This window comes from Porites lutea, chromosome 6 (assembly GCF_958299795.1).
Source record: "Porites lutea chromosome 6, jaPorLute2.1, whole genome shotgun sequence".
NCBI classification, from domain to species: domain Eukaryota; kingdom Metazoa; phylum Cnidaria; class Anthozoa; order Scleractinia; family Poritidae; genus Porites; species Porites lutea.
This window is the reverse complement of record NC_133206.1, coordinates 4,152,694-4,177,222: the sequence shown is the minus strand read 5'-3', so window position 1 is coordinate 4,177,222 and position 24,529 is coordinate 4,152,694. Positions and strand designations below refer to the sequence as shown.

The 24,529-nt window shown below is 37.6% G+C and overlaps 1 protein-coding gene across 1 annotated transcript in view; it reads right to left on the bottom strand.

Annotated features, from left to right (window-relative positions):
- LOC140940168 (FAD-dependent oxidoreductase domain-containing protein 2-like) overlaps nucleotides 1-19,195 on the bottom strand; it is a 28,216-nt gene extending 9,021 nt beyond the window's left edge. The window contains exons 1-16 of the mRNA XM_073389073.1: nucleotides 18,962-19,195; nucleotides 18,688-18,759; nucleotides 15,135-15,197; nucleotides 14,546-14,661; nucleotides 13,617-13,774; nucleotides 13,254-13,311; nucleotides 12,765-12,831; nucleotides 11,811-11,877; nucleotides 10,516-10,563; nucleotides 10,212-10,270; nucleotides 8,532-8,654; nucleotides 6,376-6,434; nucleotides 6,118-6,238; nucleotides 1,894-1,965; nucleotides 784-899; nucleotides 275-320 (exon numbers count right to left, since the gene is read on the bottom strand). Coding sequence (XP_073245174.1) covers nucleotides 275-320; nucleotides 784-899; nucleotides 1,894-1,965; nucleotides 6,118-6,238; nucleotides 6,376-6,434; nucleotides 8,532-8,654; nucleotides 10,212-10,270; nucleotides 10,516-10,563; nucleotides 11,811-11,877; nucleotides 12,765-12,831; nucleotides 13,254-13,311; nucleotides 13,617-13,774; nucleotides 14,546-14,661; nucleotides 15,135-15,197; nucleotides 18,688-18,759; nucleotides 18,962-19,088 — 1,372 coding nt within the window. The 5' untranslated portion in view covers nucleotides 19,089-19,195. The remainder of the gene's footprint in view (nucleotides 1-274; nucleotides 321-783; nucleotides 900-1,893; nucleotides 1,966-6,117; nucleotides 6,239-6,375; nucleotides 6,435-8,531; nucleotides 8,655-10,211; nucleotides 10,271-10,515; nucleotides 10,564-11,810; nucleotides 11,878-12,764; nucleotides 12,832-13,253; nucleotides 13,312-13,616; nucleotides 13,775-14,545; nucleotides 14,662-15,134; nucleotides 15,198-18,687; nucleotides 18,760-18,961) is intronic.
- Between the last annotated feature and the right edge of the window lie 5,334 nt (nucleotides 19,196-24,529).

Here is a 24,529-nt window from a genome sequence, read left to right as displayed (position 1 = left end):
GGCGTAGTAAATTTGAAGCTTTAGTATCAAATCGCTAATTGGTTAAACATTTTGAAGGCGTTGTCAAAACAAGTGTTTGAAACCATATATTGATCTGAACTGACGGCATCGTCCTGGGTTACAAAGAAAGCATTTGTGCTAACTGCTATCTAGAGTTAACTCCATTTATTTAATGACGTTTTCTCCCTACACACCGTACGTCCAGTCATACGCCCGCTACAATAGAAAGATGTAGACTTTTCGAGTTTAGAACTACGAACTATGACAGACTTACGGAAGACCATTATCTCTCCAAGGACACCAAACATTTGATAAATACCCTGTAAAGGCAAAAGTGACAAAGCTTCTTAGGGGCCTTTTTAAAAATAATAGGTAATATTTATAGTGTTTTTGTAAATCATCGTTAAAGTGGAACACTGTGTCATTGCTGTCTACGTAGGTCTTTGTGTTAATATTGCCAATTACACGTTTTTTTTTCGCAATGGAACAAAACTTAAGCGAAGAAACTGCTAACAAATGACAAAATCACAGCTGTTTTTCAAACAAATGTGTCTCCCAAGGCATTATATCAAACCCTACAAGCAACAAAAACGAACTTTGCACAAATGTTAGGCTAAAAGGTTTTCAAAAACCGCAATTGCAATCCGTTCTAATCTTATGCTTTGTTATATTTTTTAAAATAATTTGGTGGTAGTTCCCATTCTTTGAATTTCAAAAAACTCCGTGACCCAGCTTTTTAAATGGCTTCCAAAGATCTGCATTAGTGCTTAATTCAAATCTTACCGAGGCTTCATTGATTCTTTTGACGATGACGTTTAAGAGTTCTGTTACAGGGACTGTTATGTGAGGCCAGGTGACTTCATGATTACGCCATTCCAACAGACGAAAAAGAGCCCGAGCTGTGTGCAAAAAAGTATTTTTAGTTTTACAAATGAAAAAAATTCTAAGAAGACTTCATTAACAAGCTGTTGATTTGGTTACTTTCCCGGGTAGGGGGGATTACTCGACAAAGTTTTATACGGGGAGGTTCCGCCCCGAGGTCTAACCCTTAACCCTTTTAATTAGTACGCCACTTTTGGCAAAAAAGGTACCCCTTTCTTATGCCTTTTATTTACAAAATAATGGTACCGCTTTCACATACCTAATTTAGAACTTTGCACCCCTTTAAACTGCTGTAAATGTACTGTCTTTAAAATATGAATAAATCACAAAACCAGAACGTTTTCTCAACTTTCACGTAATATATCAAACATGAGATGCAGTGTTTCATCACCAGATGATACACCGAGAAGAGAGTTGAAAATACGACGCGCAGCGGAGTATTTTTGACGAACTTCGAGGTGTTTCATCTGGTGATGAAACACTGTGTCGAATGTTTGATATTTCTTCTCAAACAAAATCATTTTTGAAGGAGAAATTAAGGATGCAAATACTAAGCAGTGTTTCATCCGATTTCCAAACACTCATTAAACATTAATTTCCTTTGTATTTTCTTAATGAATTATTAATGAGTTTGAGAAACAGTCATAAAATGCAACTGTAAGCCCTTTGCATACGCCACTTACACATCTCCCATAATGCACCTTATTTGCCCCCCCCCCCCCCCCTCTCTTCCTCCCAAAATTTTGCAAAAGCCTTGTTTTTCACTTCTCCTGGGTATTACAGCCGTCCTAAGTGAAATTGAAAACGATGCTAATGCAAAATTTTGGGGGGCAAATAAGGTGCATTATGGGAGATGTGCAAGTGGCGTATAGACTAGCCTGAGGGCAAGCTCACTTGAGGAAGTGCATTTGCTTGTTTTGGGTCGATATTTAAATAGTCATGATCTGTTGACCAGCTTATTTACTAATCTGAAAAAAAAATTCATTGAAAAGAAATTAAAACGCTACAAACCAGTGTAACGAAAACCATGAATAAATCCTCCTGCAGACTTGCGGAGGTCAATCGAATGAGTATTGGTACCAGCTGTAAGAGAAAACAAACAAATAAGCAGTTATGGAGTAGGACTGTGGAACTGCAAAGTTTATGAAAAGACCGGTTGCTAACTTGGTTCCCCTAAAGGACATAGAGGTGTCTCACCCAAGGGTGGTCAGTACTCCCTTATATAAGCCATATACGGTAGGTATGTACCGCCCCAAACGGTATAGTTTTTGCGGTATTTCGGTCTGAAAACGGGTATAGACTTTCCACATTTTGGTCTGGAATCGGGTTTGGTTTTCGAGGTAGCTACGAGTATATGAACGTATTTGTTGGTCCAATTCCAAATAAATGGGAAAGAAAGATAATATGCGAATTCGAAATGGGTTTTTAGAAATCTTTTCGTTGACGTTCTAATCTACGGTAAGTAATTTCAGGTCTGAAAAGGAGTCTGGATTTTAAAGGCCAGGTCCCGGTTGTTTTAACGTTTGATAGCGCTATCCACCGGATAAATCACTTTACATACATACATACATACTTTATTGGCTCGTCCCCACGGGGCTTTTCAGAGTCAATTTTACATTACAAAATTATAAACCAAGTACATGACAATAAGAATATAACAATGATAAAAGAAGACAAAGGTCAATAAAATTAATTAAATTAATTAAATAAAGCAGTCATTAAGAAGCTTTTGCCTGAGTAAACACTTGAATTCCGTCACGGATGGGCTAAGTTTGAGCGCAGGCTGCAACTCATTCCAGAGAGAGGTTGCTCTATATTGAAAGGTCCTTTGGCCGCTGGCAGTGCGGAAGAGTGGTATGTTCAAAAGTTGAGAATTTCTCGTATTCCTTGTCGAGACGGCGGATCTTCCAACGAGCTTTGATGTCAAATACTCCGGAGCACAACTCGTCATGCACTTAAAAACCAGAACAGCAAAACGAAAATAAAGTTGTTGCCTGATTGGTAGCCAGCGCAAGTCTTTTAGCAAAGGAGTTATGTGATCGAATTTTTTAGCGCCGCTCAAAATACGACAAGCGAAATTCTGTACTGCTTGGAGCTTGTCCAGATTAGTTTGAGTAGTATTGCTCCAAACAGAAGAGCAATAGAATAATTTACTAAAAACTAAGGCATTTATAATAATAATTAGCGCGTGTTTATTGAAAATATGCTTAACGCGGTTAATTTGACCCAAACGTGACATGCATGAGGATACAGTAGAAACAATATGCTCATTATATGTTAAGTTAGAGTCCAGTGTGACACCAAGGTCTTTTGCAGCCTTAACGGGCTCGAGTTCCTTCCCCAATAGAAATAGCCTAAAGTCGCTAACCTTAGCAGTCATTTGCCGGCTGCCGAATATCACTAGTTTTGTTTTATCTGGGTTGAGTAAAAGCTGATTATCAAAGCACCAATTCCTAATGCTTAACAAGTCCTTGTTCATTTTTTCTATCGTTTCGTGCTGATCGCGGAGTTGAAATGACATGAGAAGTTTGGTATCGTCGACGTAACACTGCGATGTACAATTTTCTGGCACAGAAGGGAGATCATTAACGTAGATGTTAAAGAGTAATGGGCCAAGGATGCTCCCTTGTGGAACGCCAGAACTAACAGGTAGTTTGGTCGACAGAGTTGTATTTATTCGCACAAATTGGTATCGCGAGGTTAAATAGCTTCCGAGCCATTTTATCGCAGGTCTGGACGCACCAATGTCCTGTAACTTAGCGAGGAGTATTTGATGGTCAATACTGTCGAAAGCTTTGCTTAGATCAAGGAGGACAACTGCAGTCAGTTTCTTTTTGTCAATGGCATTTAGGATTTCGTCAGTTGTTTGAATGACAGATGTTTCCGTTGAATGCCACTGTTTATTTCCGCTTTGTTTGGATGATAAACGGCCTCTCGAAAGTAGATATGACGTAAGTTGATTGTGAGCGACACGTTCACAGACTTTAGAAAGGACAGGGAGTAATGAAATCGGTCTATTATTGTTTGGAATATCGTGGTCTCCAGCCTTGAGTATCGGTGTCACTTCAGCTGTTTTCCAGGCCAAAGGGAAGGTGTCAAACTCAAAGGTAGCATTAATAATAGACGTTAACGATGGCAAGATAGCAGGCAAACAATCTTTGATCACATGGATTGGGATTTTATCAATCCCAGGGGCCTTACCACTGGCCATTGATGTGACAATTTTTTGTACCTGTTCGCACTTCACTGCGTTGAAGGTGAACTGCTCTGACAATGGGTAGATTCTCGGAATAAATGAACATTGATTAAGAGTATAATTCGATTCCTCTGCCAATTTAGTAATTCTATTGATGGTACTCTTTCCTACAGAGGAAAAGAAATTATTAAATTCATCAGCAACAATTTTGTCATCTTTGGAATAATTCCTTTGAGAAGCGGACTTCTTGGGTATGCACAAGCGGATTGCTCTCCAGAGGCAATTAGAGTTGTTTTTGTTGTTTACAACTTGCTCCGCGATGAATATTTTCTCAGCCGTCCTTATTTCATGTTTGACTTCGCGACAAAGGTTTTTGTATTCAGACCAAGCATGTGGATCTTTGTTTTTTTGGGCTACCTTCTTCCAATGATCTCTAAGTCTCATAAGGTCCCGAATTTCGCATGTTACAAAAGGGTTGGGACGTCCACGAATTTTGACTGTTTTGATGGGTGCATGTTCGTCTAATACATTGTTGAATAATAGGTTAAACGCGTTCAATTTATCTTCAGGATCATCAAAAACGTCCAAAACGGACCAGGGTACTTGCGAAACGTCAACAAGAAATTGATCGGGCCGGTAATGTTTGAAGCACCTTGTTGTAATATAAGTTGGCTTTTGACGTTGATTTTTCAAGCGGAGTGTAGCGCAAACAATATCGTGATCGCTTATTGAGCACGGTTTCACGATTGTTTCCCGGACTTGTTGCTCGTTTGAGGACAAAATAACATCTATAAGTGTTTCAGTGGAAGGAGTCACTCGAGTTGGTGTTTTAACCATCTGAGATAGATTATACAAGCGACAAAAATCAAGTAGAGCTCTGGAGTCAGGGTTTTCAAGATTTAAAAGGTTACAGTTTAAATCCCCTAAAATGTATATTGTTTTGTTGTGTAAAGAAGCAGCAATAAAGCTAGGAGTCAAATCAGTATCAAAGCATCTCACTGGTACATCAGGCGGCCTGTAAGCAGTACAGATAACTAGAGAGCGAAGGTTGCGTACTTGGACCTTAATCCATAGCTGGTGGAAACCAGCAACCGATATACCAGAAATATCCCAAAGAACTTCAGTCTTGTAGCTCTGTAGAATATAAACACAAACGCCACCACCTTTCTTGTCCTGTCTGTCGACACGATATAAATCATATCCTGGTATTTCTAGCTCCAAGTTCGTGACGGAATTATCCAGCCATGATTCAGAGATAGTTAAAATGTCGAAATTGTATAAACTTATTATATAAACTGCAGTGTTTTACAAGGATTTCTACCACCGAGAAATGTGGTATCTGAACACACGCAAAAATACGATATTTTCACATGTGAAGATATCGATAATTTCACTGACATCAGGTTCGTCTCTTAAATTGTACTTAAATTCGTTGGTGTATCATCGAAACATCTTCGGGTGTTCCTCGAAAGTGCTCGGCAATCTTCGGAAATCTTCGGAAATTCTCGGAAAATGTTCGGGAACGTTCGTCTGGTCTTCGGGACAATTTGAAAAATCTTCGGGAATCTTCGGAAGGTGGTCGGAAATCTTCGGAAAATCATCAAAAATGCCGTCATCAGTATGTTTATATAATAAACAGAATAATACATGGACGCTTGGAGATATGGAATTTATCTTCGAGTGTTCACATCGATATCTCACTCGTTCGCTGCGCTCACTCGTTCGATATCGAATGTGAACACTCGAAGATAAATTCCATATCTCTGCGCGACCATGTATTATTCTCTATATCCAGCATATAACACCATTGTTTCTCGTAATACTGATCCGCTGGATAATGATTTATCTGGTGGATAGTGCTATCCAACGTTAAAACAACCGGGGCCAGGTCTGAAAACTGGTGTGGAAAATGACATTTTTTTGTTCCGAAATAGAGTCAGGAGTTGGAGAACCGGGCGGCATACCCCCACCAAGACTTCCCAGTGGTACCCTTGCAGGGTGTGGAAACTGAAAGAGAGTAAAAGAACAACAAAACCCACCAAAGAAGAGTCGCGGCACTGTAGTTGATTCATAGTTGGGTTGAATTTCTGGGTACTTTCTGGATCGCTTTCCTTTGCATGGTCTTTGCTGGGTTGAATTGTCGAACACAGAGAAGTCAAACTAAGCACAAACAAAAGCATTTTGAGGGTAAGTGATCCCGTAACTGTCAAAATTTGGTTTAAGTTTCAAGTCCAGCAGAGCTCTTTATCTGGTTAGAAATGGCATTCGACTCTGGCTCTTAACTATGAAAAGCATACCTTGAAACCCAGGCATCTTATAATACGATCATAAGGTTCCCTCACTGCAAAGTTATCAGCTGTAAACAAAGAAGATACATTTGACACAGCCTATAGTTAGTCCTTAGGCGTTCTCTCTTGCCCCGTTGTCCGCGCGAAGTCGGGGCGTGTATCTCTCGGTGACGTCACAGCTCACGGTAGAGTTCAGGATTGACCGAGCCGAGAACGCCTAGGGACTAGGCTGCATTTGACATATTCTCAGAGCCTATAGCTAGACTAAGAATACACCCACCTATTCTTGCTCTTAGCAGCTGCCTTACACCGTCTTAGCAGCTAGGAATGTTTCGCAGCGAGGAGCAAGGAGAGATGGACATATTCAGACGCTACATGCCTATTAAGGTAAGAGGGATTTAAGTAGGTGCTTCGCTATATTTCACAAATGCTTTTGTTGTACCTGTGGAGATTAAGAAGAATGCTGGGCATGACGCAATAGAGAGCTTTCGCAACCACGATGGAAACAGTAGATAAAACATCACTACTAAAATACTTCGCTTTTTGTTCAAACTTTGTCCCCATTATTCTGCCTCGCGTAAAATCTCAAATGTAAGTGAATTTCCCTGGAATTTAAATTTTGGGGACTAGCGCACAAATGCAAGTTAAGAGGGAGAAAGAAAAATTTGTCGTGCTGTTTGTACAACAAACAACAACAACACACTTTATTAAAACACAGACATTTACAATTTGAATAGCACCTACCAAATAGTTAAAACTAGTCGAGGCGGGTAGGTATGATTAAGTTAAGCTTATTACAACTAGGGTTTTTGGCGCTTAACATATTTATGCACCTATCAATGGTTTGCCCCAGGATGGGGGTGGCGGAGGGCAACCCATGGGACATTTGACATTTTCAGTTTCCAAATGTCAATTTCCCCATCCTTGGGTCTCCATTTTGGGTCAAATTCACATCCCTGGGGCGAACCAATAGGCACTCACAACAGTTGTTATTGCAGCACTGAGCGTCTTCAGAGAGTAATAATTACTTGGTGACAAAAAAATAATGGTACCCACAAACTTTGTGCATTTCCGCCAAGTGTAGAAGATTGCTGGCAATTTAAACCAAAAGTACCTTTGAATTGTTTCAAACAGTGTTTACAGCAATGCAAAATGCTCAGTTCCAGAACATGACATGCCAGCATCAAGAAGGGTTAATGTCTAAGGGCTGGTGTTTTGTACCTGTGGTCCACAATTTCATTTAATTGGACATTTTGAGTATACCAGCAAATCTAACAAAGAATTTCACGACTCTTTCATGTCTTTGCGTATGATTTTTTGATCTTTCATTAATTTCTATCAAAAACTCGTGGCAGGGCAGCATCTTGTGAAAATATGCAAGTAGAAAGCATTATTTTCAATGAGACTTTGTGCAAGTATTGCTTCTCAATGCTGAGGGACAAAATACTTTTTGTCATAAAACTTCAAAAACTTAAAAAGCAAGTGTCGTTCTGCCATCCTTCACAAAGAAATGAACACATCAAAATGTAGGAAACTCTACTGGGTATTTTCTAAGATGGCGGACTTCTTATCACTCATTCCCTACGGTCCTCCACTTTTCAAGATGATGGCTGGGTCAAATTTCCCACCCAGGGGAGGTTCAGGATGTCAAATTCCCTACCCATGTGCGCTTCACTGAGTCTAATTCACGTGGGTTGCCCCCCCCCCCCCCCCCCCATCCTGGGGCAAACCATTGATAGGTGCATTACTTACAAGGATTTCAAATTAGCAGCAGTTAAGATTACAATAAAATTATAGTAAATTAAAATAATGATAGCAGCAATGATAAAAAAAAAAATGAAAATAATAAGAGCAAAACAAATAAAATTACTACACAGAGAAAAGATAGAAAGAAAGAGATTTCACTATACTGGTCATAGTTACAGGATTGCTACAGTTTTACAAGTTTTACGTCCTCCATAAAAGGACACTTGAGGGAATTTTAAGTCGTAGTTGTGCAGTGACGGTAAAGAAATGTGGAAAAAGTGTGCTGCATGTGCATAGTTGTAGATTTTTGCAGATAAACCTAATTGCTTCTTGATGTTCTCGTTGCTAAAGCTCTCTAAAAACAGAAAATAACATGAACTTAAACATAAACAGAGCTAACACTAAAAACTTTAACTTACGAGCTTTTCCACTCTCTGAAATAGGCTGTTCAGTAGTAACAACATTTTCTCCAGAGCCGTCAAATGCATCAACATGAAGTTTTCCATCCTTCTTGATGACTGCAATCTCTTCAATAGGAGCCTCTGTATAAAAATAACCATGACAAAAACGAATATTCAAAGAAAAACGAGTATTCAAAGAAATACTGTAAACAGCTGCTTTAAAGCCCTGGGCTTCACTGAAAATCTTCACAAGGGATTTTTATATATAGGAGGGCTTTTAACATAACAGAGGGGCTCCTATCCTTATGGGGCTTCCGGGGATAATGAAACAAATAAGTCAAATGCAACATAACAAGGTTAAAAGTCTATCCCCCTGCAGCTATAAGTAGGAGGTGAACCAGCTGGTTATTAGCGTGGCCTAGGATTTGAACTTGGGACTATCGAGAACAAATCCAGCTCCGTCCAGGCAGGACTTGAACTCGGGGCCTCTGGCTGGATTACAAGTCCATCGCTCTAACCGCTTGGCCACACTGCCTCCTATTGATGTTATAACAGCGATGATCAAAATACGTTTTGCATTTAGTGGCTTTTAATTAAGCTTTAAATCCTCATATTTACAGGTAGATGGGGTGATAACTGGGGGAACCTATTCATGGGGGGGGGGGGGGGGGGTGGAGGGTTGCTCATAAGCGGCAATTTACAACTCTATTGTGCAGAGGGGAAGGTGCGTACACTGGTTCCAATAAAATGTAACCTGCGATCAGACCCAATTTTAGCGGTTCTCATACATTCTCTCTAATGGCTAACGCTAAAATTGGGCCTGATACAATCTCTCTCACGTTTGTGCTCACTGCGGCCAGATTTTGGCCGTAACGCTCTGACAGCTTGGCTGCCTCAGGGTCTGATTGGCTGTTGAAATCAACAGAAGTTGAAAGCGCTTTTCCTTGCGTGGTTGTTTTCATGAATGATCCGGTATAGTCAGGGGTGGCTATACTATGTAGGAAAGATGAAGCAGACTATTTTTCTCTAAACTTCGTGTGCATATTAAGGACAACAACAACTCACCACATGGTAAGTTTCATCGATTTTTATTTCCATTTTCTAGCAAATGACACAAACAGTGAGCCTGAGTTACCTGTGGTTACAGTTTCGTTTTCACAAGAGACTGAGGGCTCGCAAGATCAGCTTAGGGCACTGTCGGTCGCCCTTCAGGCGACGTGCCATGCGCCAGCGGGGATATGACTTGTGGTTATTGATTTTCAAAATGGCGAACAACAAAGTCGATCTTGGTCAGATAAGAAGCGAAAGAAATCCTTTACAGTAGATTCATAAAGAGCCCACTGGGCTAATAATATTAATCGTGCTAAACGACTGCAGAAATAGATATTTTTCAAGGTGAGACTTAAGATAAGTAATTCATTTATTCACACGAAACTCCTCTGGACCCTGTGGTTTAGAAGGATTGTATCAGGTCTTTTCATTTCGCCTTGCCCACCGGAATGTAATTTTCAAAGCGAAACGAAAGTAGAGCCTGACCTCAGGTTAAACAAAATGAAATGGCGAAAGTGTCATACACCAGCTAGAGAGGTCTTAACAAAAACAAGAAAGCAAAGAAAATCACCCAACTGATATTAACATATAACTTCAGCGGACATGTTTATAGTAAAAAGCGTGAGATTGGTTCATAACTAAACCTACCCAACAATGCATCCAGAGATTTCAGTTGATATGTGTCCAATATCCCATTATTTACAGCTCTGGAAAAAAAGACAAAGAGCAAGCGTAAATTGGATCAAATAAAATATAAAACATTTCACAAAAATATGACCTGACTATCTGATATAAAACAATGTTGCTATTATATAGCATACAATAATTTACAGGGGGGTTAACAGAAGTCAATTTGGACCATTCTCTTTGGGAATAGAATGGTAAGCATTTTTGCTAAGGCTTTGTTTGAGAATATTTTTTTGAGTAAGAAAAGAGTAAGTTTGGAACCTACCTCAAATCACCAACATAATGTGTTTCCCAAGACAGACGAACTCTTGATCTGTAATGAAATCAAAGAAAATTTTTTTTTGAAGGTCAGAATTTAATTGTGCAAAATTGTGAACTGAAAATATAACTGCAAACAAGATCCCTTGATGGGATACATCAATATATACTTTCCCCCGCGACTTTATACCCACCCAAAGATCAATCAATCAATCAATCAATCAATAATTTATTTACCCACGTTATCGTCTAAGAGCATGCACAAGTGCTCATTCAAAATACAAACGTGCATTACATCTACAATTATAATAAAAATCTGGTATAATTAAAAAAATAACAATAATAATAAAATGTACACATGAATATAAAAAATTATAAAAATTACAACAACAAAAAAAATTAAAAATATAAAAATTACAGCTGAGTTGACCTCTAAGCTTAAACTTAAAAATATTAACATTATCAGCCAGCTTGACATCTTCTGGAAGTTTCTTCCATAGTTGAGCGCACTTGTAAGTAAAAGAGTTCGTCATAAAATTAAGATTAAATTTGGGAACGCAAAGATTAACACCATTTCCTCTTAAATTGTAAGACGCTTCTCTTATGCTAAAAAAGTCTCTAATGTACTTCGGCCCTATGTTCCTAATGCATTTAAATAATAGGATCAGAGATTGCTGCTTTTTCCTACACTCTAAAGTGTCCAACTTACATATATTTAAGAGTTCTTGATAGGACAATGATTTCCCGTGCCCTGTCAGAGTCCTTAGTATATAATGATTGACGTCTTCAATTTTATTGGTCTGGACTTTCCCCACCCCTAACAGAAGGGGACTACAGTATTGTAGATGTGGTAAAATGAAAGAAGTGTATATAATGCTAGTATAACGTCCACAGGGCTGGTACAAAATGCGTAATTCTCCTAAGTGCACCAGTCTTTGCACACGCCTTTCTTAGCTGACTAGAAATATGCTCTATAAAGTTTAAAAATGATATCAAGTTCCACGCCCAAGATTCTGATAGAGGGACGTTTAGTAACGCCACAACCATTCAAAGAACTAAGTCAAAATCTTACTTGCAGGGACCGATTGAAAGGGCTTGCGTCTTGGCATTGTTTATTGATTGATTGATACTGAAGAAAAATTAAGAAGAAAAAACCTCTGGGACCAGGGTATTCGTCATGCTTGTTTGGAGACATCGTTATTTCATAACACTTACGGACTCCTATGTTACACTTATAATTTATAAGTTGAGGAAGGAGGCCACAGCTGTACAACTTGTAGTGTAAATGTGTACAATACATACCTGGCAAACATATGGATTAAATTAGTTGCTCCCATTATGTTTTCTGCCGTCTCAAAAGCTGAATTACCTGGTAAGCATGTGATAATAAAAAAAAACTTTTGTTAATATAACCATGAGACTAATCAAAATATTGCTATGTGCTATTGCTATGCGTTAATATTAATTTTTGGCTGGAAATTCATTTACCCAGTAACAGCCACAAACTAATTAAAAAACACAAACTAATTAAAAAAAGGCCATGTGACATGACTGTGCAGTTTGAGTGATTGAGGGGGCTAGGAAAATGTCCAGTCGGTATTAAACAGGTTGAATTAGGAGAAAATGTAAGAGCTTTCTTTCCCCAGGGACAAAGGCCGAAATTGTTCATCATAACGAGGTGTCTGTATTAAGCTGTTGTCCAAAAAGCACAATTTGACTGTACTTGGGAAAGGTTTCTTTTATAGGTCACCATTACAAGTCACTGCTTGATAGTTAAGGAAACAAATAATTTCCCCACGATTAAAAACAACATTTTGGATAAGGAGTGTAGGGCTAGGAGACATGTCTAGTCTGGTTTAAAATTTATCTGTAGCACGGTTAAACCTGCATTGATTTCTGACCTGTCAAATGTGACCTGAAAATAATAACCTGTCACTATATTTTGCAATCATTTATTCGCAGTTTTGTATTAAAACAGGCTTTGCAATCTTTGAATTCAAGGCTACTGCAATTATATTGGTTACCTAATGGTTCAAACATGCTGGTGCCTCGACGGGTTCTCATTGATGTTTGATTTAATCTAATTTCCACGTAAAGTAAATGAATGTACAGCTTGCGAAATTATCTTTAGTTAGACTTGAGGGAATGACCATAACTCACTTTAAAAATTAGAATCTGATAATTCTGGTATAATGCTAATTTGGAAGACCAAACAACTCCAAAACTCCCTAAATAAGTGTCAAAACACTGACTGACCTCTTCCTATGATTAACACAGTTTGTCCTTCATAATCATCAGGATTAACTGACATTTCAGAGTAGCTCTGAGAAATAAATGCATTAGAACTTATGTTTTAAAATGTAGTTTGGCAAAGTTACTTATACTTGACATCAAAAGAATTTAGTCAGCTGTAATTTTCAGTAGTTAAGTATTACGCAGTTTTCATTGTAGTCGATCGCGAGTTGTGGTGGTTATAAGTGGTAATTGCAATCATTATAAATATCATTTGGTAGTTTCTGGTGGTTATACCCATGGCCATCATATTACATGGTGGTGATGAGGGACGATATGGTTGCCTATATGGTTGTTGAGAAAAAAACTGGCCTAGGCTAAAATTATAATCAGATTTCTTTAATGTCGAAGGAAAGTATTTCTCTATATTCCCTACCATATAATTATTAAGTAATTTGTTTATTATTCACATAAAAAACATCAAAATCAAATTCAATTTAAATATAAAAATACCTCAGTGTATTCAACTCCTATAAAATTCCTGGGAAGATTTTCTGTTGATATACCAGTACTATAAAAGAAAAAAAGTTTTTTTTTTTTTTTAAACAAAAATTAGTAAAAATGTAAGTCCAGAATAAAAAATAGGGAAAAATCCATTTTTGACTGTTCAGATACAGCCAATGAGAATTTTAATTTAATAAATATTATTTTATTTTATTATTCCAGCAAGTTTAGTCATAGGCTTTTTGCAATTTTGTGCAGAGCTGTTTTGCAAGCTCCTAATTTGTCAAGACTGTACATGGTCCCTCTTAATTTTTAATGTTTAACAGTTCCATAAGGGATCAGCATGTAGTGCAAGCGCTATAACACTAATACCTCATTATCACATTTTTGCAAGTGTACATGGTCCCATTCTGGTCTGTAAGATGAAACAACGCATCATCGCCTTCACCATTTCTTGATACAAGCTTGATGTTTGTATTGTACTGCACTTTTAATTTAAGTTTGGTTGCATAGTCATTCAAGTACCTCACCTAGTACAAAAAAGAAGAATTTAAACTACAAGAGACTATTATAATACCTCATTAAGAACAAAAGTTACTTTGATAAATAGCTAAGGCCATGATAAAACAATGGTAGTGAATTTGTGCAACTTGTTGTGACGACAAAATTCTGTTGCTGAGACAAAGATTAATTGTTCACAAAATTCTCCCGTACACACAAAGTGATTTTTTTTGATGCTCCAACATGTCATGCAACTTCTCGCTTGTCTCTTCACAAAGAGTGATTTCTCTCTACCATGTGTTGCAGTGACATGTCACCTAGTGTGTCCCGACCTTGTGTTTGGTTGCACTTAGTAAATTAAGAACAAAAGAAATATAAGATTTAAAGGTAAATTAAAGGCAACTGATTCCTGTTGTACTTACTGCTACAATTGCAGCCTGGCAATTTTCAATGTAGAAAATTTTTATAGCGATTCCTTTTGATATAGGACTAGGTTGTTTAACTGTCAGTGGTACCCCAGAATCCCAAGATTTATGTCAGTAATTACCGTCATGGCTGCTTCTCTTGAACTTGTTAGCTTTTCCAACAATGGATGTGTTCTGTTAGAAATTCTTATAATCAAGTAATGGTCAGACTGTTTAATCTTGCAGGAAAGACCATTAACTTACATGTCATAACAGAATTGTCTTGAAGTTTAAGCCCTGCATTTCCCTTAGCTGATTATTTTTAAATTCTCACCACCTTTTCTCTTTAATTATGCATCACATATTGCTAGGAGAAAATTAATCTTGGTCACTAACCAGATCGTCAGCATCCGGGAAAAACTTTTTGGAATAGCGTGTCATCAACAGAGACTCATCATCACTTAAAAGAGAGTTCCAGTCATGGCGCATATTAAATTCTTTGTTTGTTTTACCTGAAATAATAAAAAAGAGGAGTGATGTAACACTTACTGCAAAATTTGCAAGAATAGGACACATTCTAGCAGTCTTATCTTCCGAGGGTAAAAAAACAACATGAAAAAACAAAATGATTCATTTCATAGTTTCCCTTTGTATGAACATGCTCTAATGTATTTCCCTATCTTGCCTGCTAATAATTTAAACATAAACAGGCTCATCTGAATGCTTAAAATCATAAAAACTTTAATTTACTCTTAATAGAATCATAAAAGCTTTAATTTAAAATGCCATCACATAAAATCATGTCTCTTTTCCAGTTCTTTTGATGAAAATCAATTGAAGGGCTCTGCAGGTTAAAAGATGACCTGAACAAAAAATCAGTGGACCAGGGGGTAGTTTATGCATGGTGTCCTTCAAATTATACCATGGTTGTGAGAAATCATGAGTTGAAGCAATACAAAATACTAAGAATGGTCTCAAACTCCACCTGTATGCCTTTTATTGATTGATATTAACTTTCTGTGTCTTGGGTACTTGACATAGAATGCACCTGAAAAATAATTATTAAAAAGAGTATTCGTAAATAAATTAATTTAGATAGTTACCTTGGATTGTACAGAAATTTTTCAGATGTGTCCAGGAGAGTGTTTTCTCAACAATATACCTATTTTGGGGAGACAGCTGAACCTGTCTGGAATAACATCACCATTAAGCCATGGATCATGCTTTGCTTAAATTGTTTTATAATAATTATACTTTGGTGATCATTTTGATAATTGTATATCTGCCAACTTTTTCTGAGATATAAGCGTGAGATTTTTATTCTGGGAGTGCTGGGATTTTTGAAGACGACACGATCATTTCCGAAGATTCCTGAAGAAGTCCGAAGTCTTCCGAAGAAGCAAGTCCAAAGTCTTCCGAAGACGTCCGAAGTCTGCCAAAGGTGAAGTTATCGAGAGAACTCTTATCCACAAAATCAGAGATCGCGAGGAAGGTATTGTCATTTATCCATTTTACGCATGGTTTTCGTTCCTTACATGGGTCTGAGTTAACATATCTTTGGAAATTGTGTCAAGCAAGACGACAGCAACTCACATTTTTCAATCACGCGTGAGAAATTGGCCCGCAAGCGTGAGCCGGTGTGAGATCGAAGTTTTCAACCCGCAGGCGTGAGAGTTGACAGGTATATAATTGTCAGTACATTGGCCACTTGGAAGAGGGCAATAGGCTCTTTGCATGACTTTATCACATGATCAACTTTCGGTAAATACAAAAACAGTTCACTTTTGAAAAATTTTGTTAGCACAAGCTGAAAAAGCATATAAAAAATACGTAACCTAAGAATTTTCAGCCGTATATCTCAAAAGTAGTGATTGCAACAGAGCCACCGTCCAAAGCTGGAAGCATTTGTATGAGAAAAAAAACTTTTGCCATCTAGTGATGCTTGCATGGTTTTCCATACAAATCCTTGTAATTTCGAAATTTTCAAAACTGTTATGAAATATTTCCTTAAGCATTAAAGGACTCAAATCTACTTTTAATTCAAAACAGACAATTTGAGCCCTTAAATGCGTAAGATCAAGAGAAAGATTAAATGACAGTTCAAAAATTAAAGGATTTGTATGGAAAACCATGCAAGCGTAACTAAAACGTGGCAAAAGTTGTTTTTCTCCTACAAATGCCTCTAACTTCCAGCGGCCATTGCAATCACTCCTTTAAATTTTGAGATATACGGCTGAAAATTCTTAGGTTACCTAATTTTAAATACCGTAAAATTGTAAAAATAAGCCCCCGGGGGCTTATATATTTCAAAGGCTCTTTTTGAGGGGCTTTATATTTTTGGAGGGGCTTATGTACGGAGGGAAATTTGTATTTCAAAAGCAATTGGGCTGGCTTCTAGTGGGAAGGAAATTTGTCATTTTACATTTTTGGATTCGAGGGCAAATTCCCAGTACAAGCCCTTAGGGGGGCTTATATTCGGAGGGGCGATTTAAAGGAGGGACTTTTTTGCATTACGGCTCATATTTGGAGGGGCTTATTTTCGAAATTTTACGGTATGCTCTTTCAGCTTGTGCTAACAAAATTTTTCAAAAGTGAACCGTTTCCGTGTTTACTAAAAGTTGATCACGTCTTCAGGTGACCACAGTCATGCAAAGAGCCTATAATTACTGGACCAGAGAAGGTGTAATATTAAATAGATGTTGATGAAAAATATAGCCTGTGACCCAGAAAGAATATTCTCTAACCTAGAAAATCATTGTTCCCCTGTTTCCCCAGAGTTATTGTTCCATTGTTTCCACATAAAGGAAGTCAAGTTCCATTTGAGTCTCAAGCCCCCAGGGAGATCCTCTTGGAATAAATTCTTGTTCTTCACTTCTCGTTATGTAACACTATGATCTACAGTTTTAATTAAGATTCCCCTGACAAATTTTAAGGGGCATACCCGTACCAGAATTCGCTGAATTATAAGATACTTGTTTCAGATTTTCCATGTGCTTGAATATCTATAATTTTTCCCAAGAAAATTTAGGAGGCGTGAAGAAACATTTCACAGACATATGTTTGACAGATTAGTAAGTAATTCAAAGAAGCGATTCTAGGGCAGGTGAGGCCCTTAAATTTTGTTCGAAGAGTGAGATCAATGATGATTGATGTGGGCTTTTCACAAAAGTTATTTAACAATCGCTGCCATGATGTGGAAAATCGTGATAATTAGGTTTGCACAGCTAATATCACTGCGTAAAAATGAATATAATAAAAAACCTAAACCCAATATTTATCTGTAAAGACAGCTATGTTTAGAGAAAAAGTTTATTATTTTTAACTCCTGATCCTACATGTATTGACTCTGAATAAACAGAATCTCAAAGAAACCAAACTGATCTACGCCCTTTCTTGCGACCGTCTGAAATAAATACAATTTTGTAAATGCTCATTTAAAAGTGGTAACAAGGAAGATCAAATATTTTTCTACTTAATACACAAGTAACAAAAATAGCTTTTTGGTATGGACTTTCAGCAAAGAGTTCAGAAGAAACAACATGACGTACATCGAAGAAACATACGGGTGTGAAAAAGTTCTTTTAACCACTTTAATCCACATCTAAATGAACATTAATATTTTCATGAAGCTAAGGTTATTATGCAAAGCAGAAAACCTGTATTTACATAAGTTCTCGTTTACTTCTACGCTCTCCTATTTGATTTTTTTTATCAAAACATCTCTTTGAAAAATTACCGCAAATTCAAACATTCATGAATCATTGAAACTTTTTATCTTAAATCAAAAGTCTATTTTCGAACAATTAAGTCAAGTATATGCGCGGAGAGATTAATATTGTTACGTAAGGAAGGAGATAAAAAGATCGAACATTCAAATACAAGATAACCACGAAATTAGACACTGTATTTAACTTTTAGACGCACTTCATTGTAGTGGGTTAAAGGTTATACGAGCCAATGCAGAAGTCTTGATTTGATGTAGCGGAAGACAAGACGCTAAATTAGTTGTCAGATTGCACGAACAGTAATGAATTTGTGTGACGATTTACGCTAGAACATGAATTGCTCTAATTACGCCGGTTTACGCCGAAACAACAAAACTATGTAATCTTATTTCATACAACAGCTGCACTACTTCTCAACTTAAGAATCAAAACTGAAACCACTGAAATTGATTTTGCGATTATATCGTTCACTTCAGCCACAAATACGACATTACCAAACTCTAAGGTGATGTTACACGAGACGATTCGCAACGACGATTTTTAGCGCATCACCTTTAAACGCAAATTGCAACTTAAAACGTTCCCCATTTCTACCTGACGAGTCTTAAGCGGATTCCCTTGTGTTAAATAATGCCCATATAATTGCAATCGACACTTTGATCGAGGCAATGGCAGGTGAAAATTTCCGAAATTTATATTGTTCTCTACACGAGCTACGGTAGCTCACCGTAGAAACGAGACGCTGAAGCGTGTCCAATAGCGGAAGAAGGAAAGGAATAACATAAAAGGTGTAAAAAGTTTAAAAATTCTCACCTGCTAATCCATCTCGCTCGAAGATAACATAATCTCTCCCAGCGCGCTCGAGGTAAAAACCAATTTGAAGTCCTGAACCAGAACGAGTGAAAAAATTAGTGTTAGCAAGAGCATGGGGGTATAATGTAGATAAGACTTATTCAATAATATTGTGATAAGTACTGTTAAACGCACTGAAATAAAGGAAATCACACATTTATTCAGCATATTAGAGACGTAAATGTCTCTTTGATATATTGGAAGTATGAAAATTCATCAATTTACAGGAACGTACCTCCAGGCCCAGCGCCAACAACACAGTATTCGTGGTTAATAACTTCCGCTGATGAGGAAGTCGACAAAGACATCTTATAAACACATACCAGTAAAACTGTAATCACAGCGTTCAAAGAAGATATCATGTTTGTTGTGTGAGAAGAATTACTAGGAGTTAAGCGCTGATAAATTGACCAACTGTGAACTGGACCGACACAACACTCCCGAACGAAGAGCAACCGCTCCTTCCGTTCGCTACAAGAAATCCAAGCGAAATGGAGCTTGTTTTTATCTTTTATTAACTACTCGCTTCCTGATTGGCTGGTTCGTCAAATCGCTCATCAATCAATACAAAGAGACAATAGGATGTCACGCTATCTCAAAATCATCAATTCGTTTTCTATTTTTAAAAAGTAACCAGCATTGCACCCTAAATTTCACACACTATTGTGCAAACTAACATAGTGAATAGATCCAAAATACATATGGAGACTCTACGCAAAAATGATTGAAAAAAATCAATTTTATTCTAACGATCACCCAGCAACACGCTTATGAATGTGCCTGTCCGTCGTCAGGCTATCGTACAGGTGGACGCATAACACTTAAACTACTATCTAAACGGCCACCATAGGGACGATTGTGCACAGCGAAACCTAAACCCCCTGGAAAACGAAGACCCTCTTATTTTCTTGATAACCAGTGTTTTTGATATGAAAACGAAGACCCGAGAGCGGCTTTTCTGCTTTTTTTTTTTTTCCGAAGAGGCTTGAAAATGTCAAGTTCCGTTTTAAAACTTTCTTCAAAGGAGCCAATTACCAGCTCCTGTTTTTTAAAGGATTAATAGAGCATAAAGTGTTTGTCTTTAAAATCAGGTACTGGATTTATCCCCTTACTTGCGGTCATATATTTGCACTTCCCATATTTAACCCAAACCAAGTGCCCTAGGACCAGTGAGCTATGTATAATATTTTGGGGATTTATATCTATCTGTCGCTTCGAAATGTTAGACTTTGTTTTCGCAAAAAAAGAAAATTAAGACCAGAAAACTAAGGACCCTAATTTGTATTATCATTTGTTAAAAATAATATTTTGGTAATATCAATTAAAAAACACACTAGAGGTCAGTTTTCATTCGAGTTACCAAGAGTTTTGCGGGACAAACCGATCGTTCGAGAAATCAGGATTCTTGGTCACTGTATTCTGGTCTTTGATCTTGACAAAAGTTATGTTAGCCACATCGATTTGACTGTATGATGAGTTTATACTGCTGATTTAAGTTTCCGAAAAAAAGAATTCCGTATGCGTCTTAACGTTGTCCCTAGCTAGAAAGCGATGAAAATTAAACGATTGTCACGTAAAGGACCAAGATAGGAGCAGGTGGTAATTTACCATAGCGAGAGCCCCTAGATTAGCTTCATCACCTAGTTCACTACGAACAAGTTTCATTGAAGCGCATTTTCAATTTAAAAATACAGAGTGTATCTAAAGCTCTCACAGAATACGTGAGTTAAACCTACAAGGCCTGGGTTTCTTTACGCAGCTGGCTCAGTGTCATACACATACGTAAAGTGTACTTTACTCCAAGAGCAGTTGGTGTCTCTCGTTTTACTAGGAACGTAAATTGTAAATTACTATACACAATTAACAATTGTTCTCTATGCCCTGTGTCCCGCTGGCTACAAATATATCATTCTGTCTGTACGGCTAAAGGAATAATTAATCGTTGTTGCGTGGAAGCCGTATAACTATACAGTTAATATGGGCGGTACGTAAAGCTGCAGCTTTTTTTTTTTTTTTTACAAAAATTAATTTGCACGAATAGGAACTGAAAACTACAGCTAGCGAAATTAGCTGGTATTGATAGTTTTAAAATTGCTTAAACTTTTAAAGGCCTTAATAAAGTATTCTCTAGCATCGCTCTCCCACTTCAAATTGAACGACAATCAAGTTCATCTGTCGTTTGTCCGTAAAAAGGAAACTGAACACTTAAGCTAGCGAATTCAGCTGGCATTCTAAAAGTTGTTTAATCAGGGGCACCCAACGACTTTCGGAAAATATTTGTTCGGAAGACGATTTGAGATCTAAAATTTTCGGAACATTTGTTGTAAAATTTCTTGCTTTCCTGCCTCTCCTAGGATTTTCGAACATCTAAAAACTACTGTAATTGCCCATTTTTAACGGATTTTTACTCTTAAAAGGTCACCTAGAATTTTCGGGAGCCTTTTTTCTGGCTGAATTTTTGAAAAGGTAAGTTTTGATCTCTATAATTTTCGGATCACTAGACTTTCAGCTAGGAAATCCGAACAGATGAAAAATTTTTAGGGGATAAAAATATGCCTATATCTACCGTTTAAATACTAAAATACGTTTAACAATGCTATGTTTAAGTGGTTTTCAACAATATTCTCGTTGGGTGCCCCTGTTTAATCAAATCTTTTCAAGGTGAACCGCATGTAAACTCGCTTCGCCAGGCTGTTGTTGTACCCTGCTAGCAGAGTCGCTTCGATATTTCCAAAGAAGGTTATCAAAGAAAACAAGTCGTTCTTATTATTGACCCCGATTGCGACTTAGAAATTGGCCACTTCAGCGAGGACCGCGGTGGAAACGTCACTACGTGCGGAAATTTCAAACTTTAACTACGTTCAATTTGTCAACTGTTGGCGAATTTTCATCGAGTTGAATTGTTAGGGACAACGTCCAAGTTCAAAAAGAGAAAGGAAAATTTGTCGTCGTGCACGTGTGTTCAGCGGAAGTCAATGCTCCATCTATATTAAACTACGCCAAACAGCTTCCTCTCGATCTAAAACAACACTTTGTAAAGTGTTTATTTATCTGCAACATGCATATGTTTATCAGAACTTCTGTTTTATGACGATCTTTGTCTCATAACCTTTTTCATTTTTAAAGCGATCTGACACGGGATAGACATTGTTTTGAGAAATTTAATGAAGCTCAATCGCGTCCAGTGAATAATTTAACGCTATTTTTGTCTATATATTCTGGTACTAGTTTTCTAGTTAGTTGTTAATCTGGGTTTGAAGATCTGTAGCTTGTAGAACAAGCGTTATCTCGGCGTTTCAATGCTGTTGACTTTTTCACATTCAGGTTAAAAATCAAAGCTTAGGTAAGTCGCCATAAAGTGCGCTATATTAAATCTCTAAGATCACCGTTTCATCAATACCGGTCGTCGCGACTTCGATTTTGTCGGAAAATACCCACAAAGAGGCTCTATGTTCCATCGTGTTAACATGATGCTATAAAACGCAACGCGGAGATTACCCTCGTTTTTCATTCAAACGCGTCTGCTCGCTTATTCACGTTTTACATGTAACTTTGAAAAGTCGTTTTGGCGAAGTCAGATGCAAATGGCCCGCCTGATGTCTGCAGTGTTGAAAAATGCGAAAACTGAAAAAAATAGAGAAAAACAAAACCTCAGATTTGCTTACACAGACCTTTTTCGTAGTTGGAAATTGTGTTAAGTGTAATCAATAGAAAATCGTTTCGGAGTGTGAGCCTTGCATAAAAAAAAAAATGGGGGATGGTCTTTGCTCGAAGCTGGTCACTCATTCGAAACTGAAGTAAAAAAGTGCATTGCTTTAACATATGTCATTGAACCAGGGTTATAGAGATTTTCCTTGTTTCGCGTCAGCGCCAAAAGTAAACTCTAACGTAAGCTAACGTAGACTGTCCAAGAACAAGTTGTTTCACTTGTTTCGACTAAAATTATTTCAGGCGGGCTATAGTGCAGGTTACTCTATAAAAGAGGAATATTTCGAAATTGTCAGAATACACTATCCGTTTCGCTTAGACTTTGTGAAGAGTTCGGGCTTTTAATTATTTCAGAGCAACAGGAAGTTATTTCGTGTTAACCTAGAGACATAGGGAGGGCATGATCACAGGCTAATTTTACGTGGCTTTCACGCCTTCAAGAGTTCCAATTCACATTTGCTTCCTCAAACTCGTGAGCACTTTTTGCTTCCTTTGCTCAGATCAAAGAACCTCTCCTTCTCGGTTTTCACCCGGAAGTAAAATACATCGCTGTTCTTGTCACGTCTGAAGGAAAACGCATTCTTCAACACTCCAGGCAAAAGAGCCATTTTAAGGCTTTCTTACAGTGAAGAACACTACACGAAGACTACCATCCCGGGTTTTTCACTGTGTTTAAGTCTGATCGCTGCACGTCAGCCATATACTAGTTTTGGAGAAACAATATATAAATGGCCCAAATGTCTGGAGTGTTGAAGAATGCGTTTTCTGTCGAGAACAGAGTGGGAACCGTGAAGGGAAGCTTGTTTCTTAACTGAAAATAATATTCGTGCAGTTGTGCAACGAAAGCACGCCTCTGTCTGAGGAATCGAAAATAATGTGAAGTATAATGAAACGTGAAACCAACATAAAATAGCTTCCTGGTGCTCTGAAGTAATTTATGAACTCTTCATCAAGTGTAAGCAAGATTGATAGCGTACTCTGTCAATTTTGAAATATTCCTCTTTTACAGAGCCACTCGCGCCGGCGGCCAGATAATTCGAAACAAATGAGGCAGTTCGTACTTGGACAGTCTACGTTGGAGTCGACTTTTGGCGCTTACGCGAAAAAGGAAAATTCTCTATACAATCCTGGTTCAATGCATACAAGCCATGTTCTTTCTTTTACTTCCTGACTGCGATTAGGCGAGCAGCCTCGCAGAAATTTCGGACTAACACTCTGAAAAGATTTTCCTTTTCTTACTTATTACATAATTTACAACTGAGAAAAAACGCCTGTTTATGCAAATCGGACGTATTTATTTTGTTCTTTTTTTGGCGTTCATTGTATACCAGTATAAATACTGGCTTATTCGGCCAAAACTATTCCGGCACCGCATACTATGAAAAACTCTACAATACATGGCCAAAATCAAGTCCAGTCTGACATTTTTGTGCAAAAAAACGAGAAATTGTTTTAACAACAATTATCAACCAACGCAGGAGGAAAACAAATCCATTTATTAATTCTTTTCATTAAAAACTAATTGTAACAGGTTCCTCACGTTTCGCTCAACCTCAGTTTATTCCTGTCTTTGTCTGAACACACGAAAATGGCCAAAATTTTTTCCATTTTAATTCTATACTAGTGGTTTAATAAACTGAGTAAATATTTTCTAAAAATAAAAATAAAAAATGCAAAACCACTTTTCACTTCCTTCCACTCATATTGTCCGTTAAAGCTAGGAATTCCAGGTGGTTGACTTGGCCTGAGGCGTTCAAATCACTTGTCACTTCTCCTTTCGATGTCCCCTCCATCTGAACGCCTAGAACAGGCTATGGTTGACTAGGAGATATGATACATATGTTTATTATCTTTTAAACTACTAAAAAGGACTCCCCGGCAAATTATAACTTTTCCCAAAGCAAGTAAAATGAAGATTAAATAGAATTTTATTCAGATCATTGTTGAAACTCAAAGCTCTTCGGCGGACTACAGAAAAACCGAGCGTGAGTAAACTTCCAGCTGGTGAGCAAACAAGGCTTTTGTATACCTAAAATTACGCCGACGCAATGAAGAAATTTTAATTTCGACAGAGGACGCAACCTTAAATACAAGA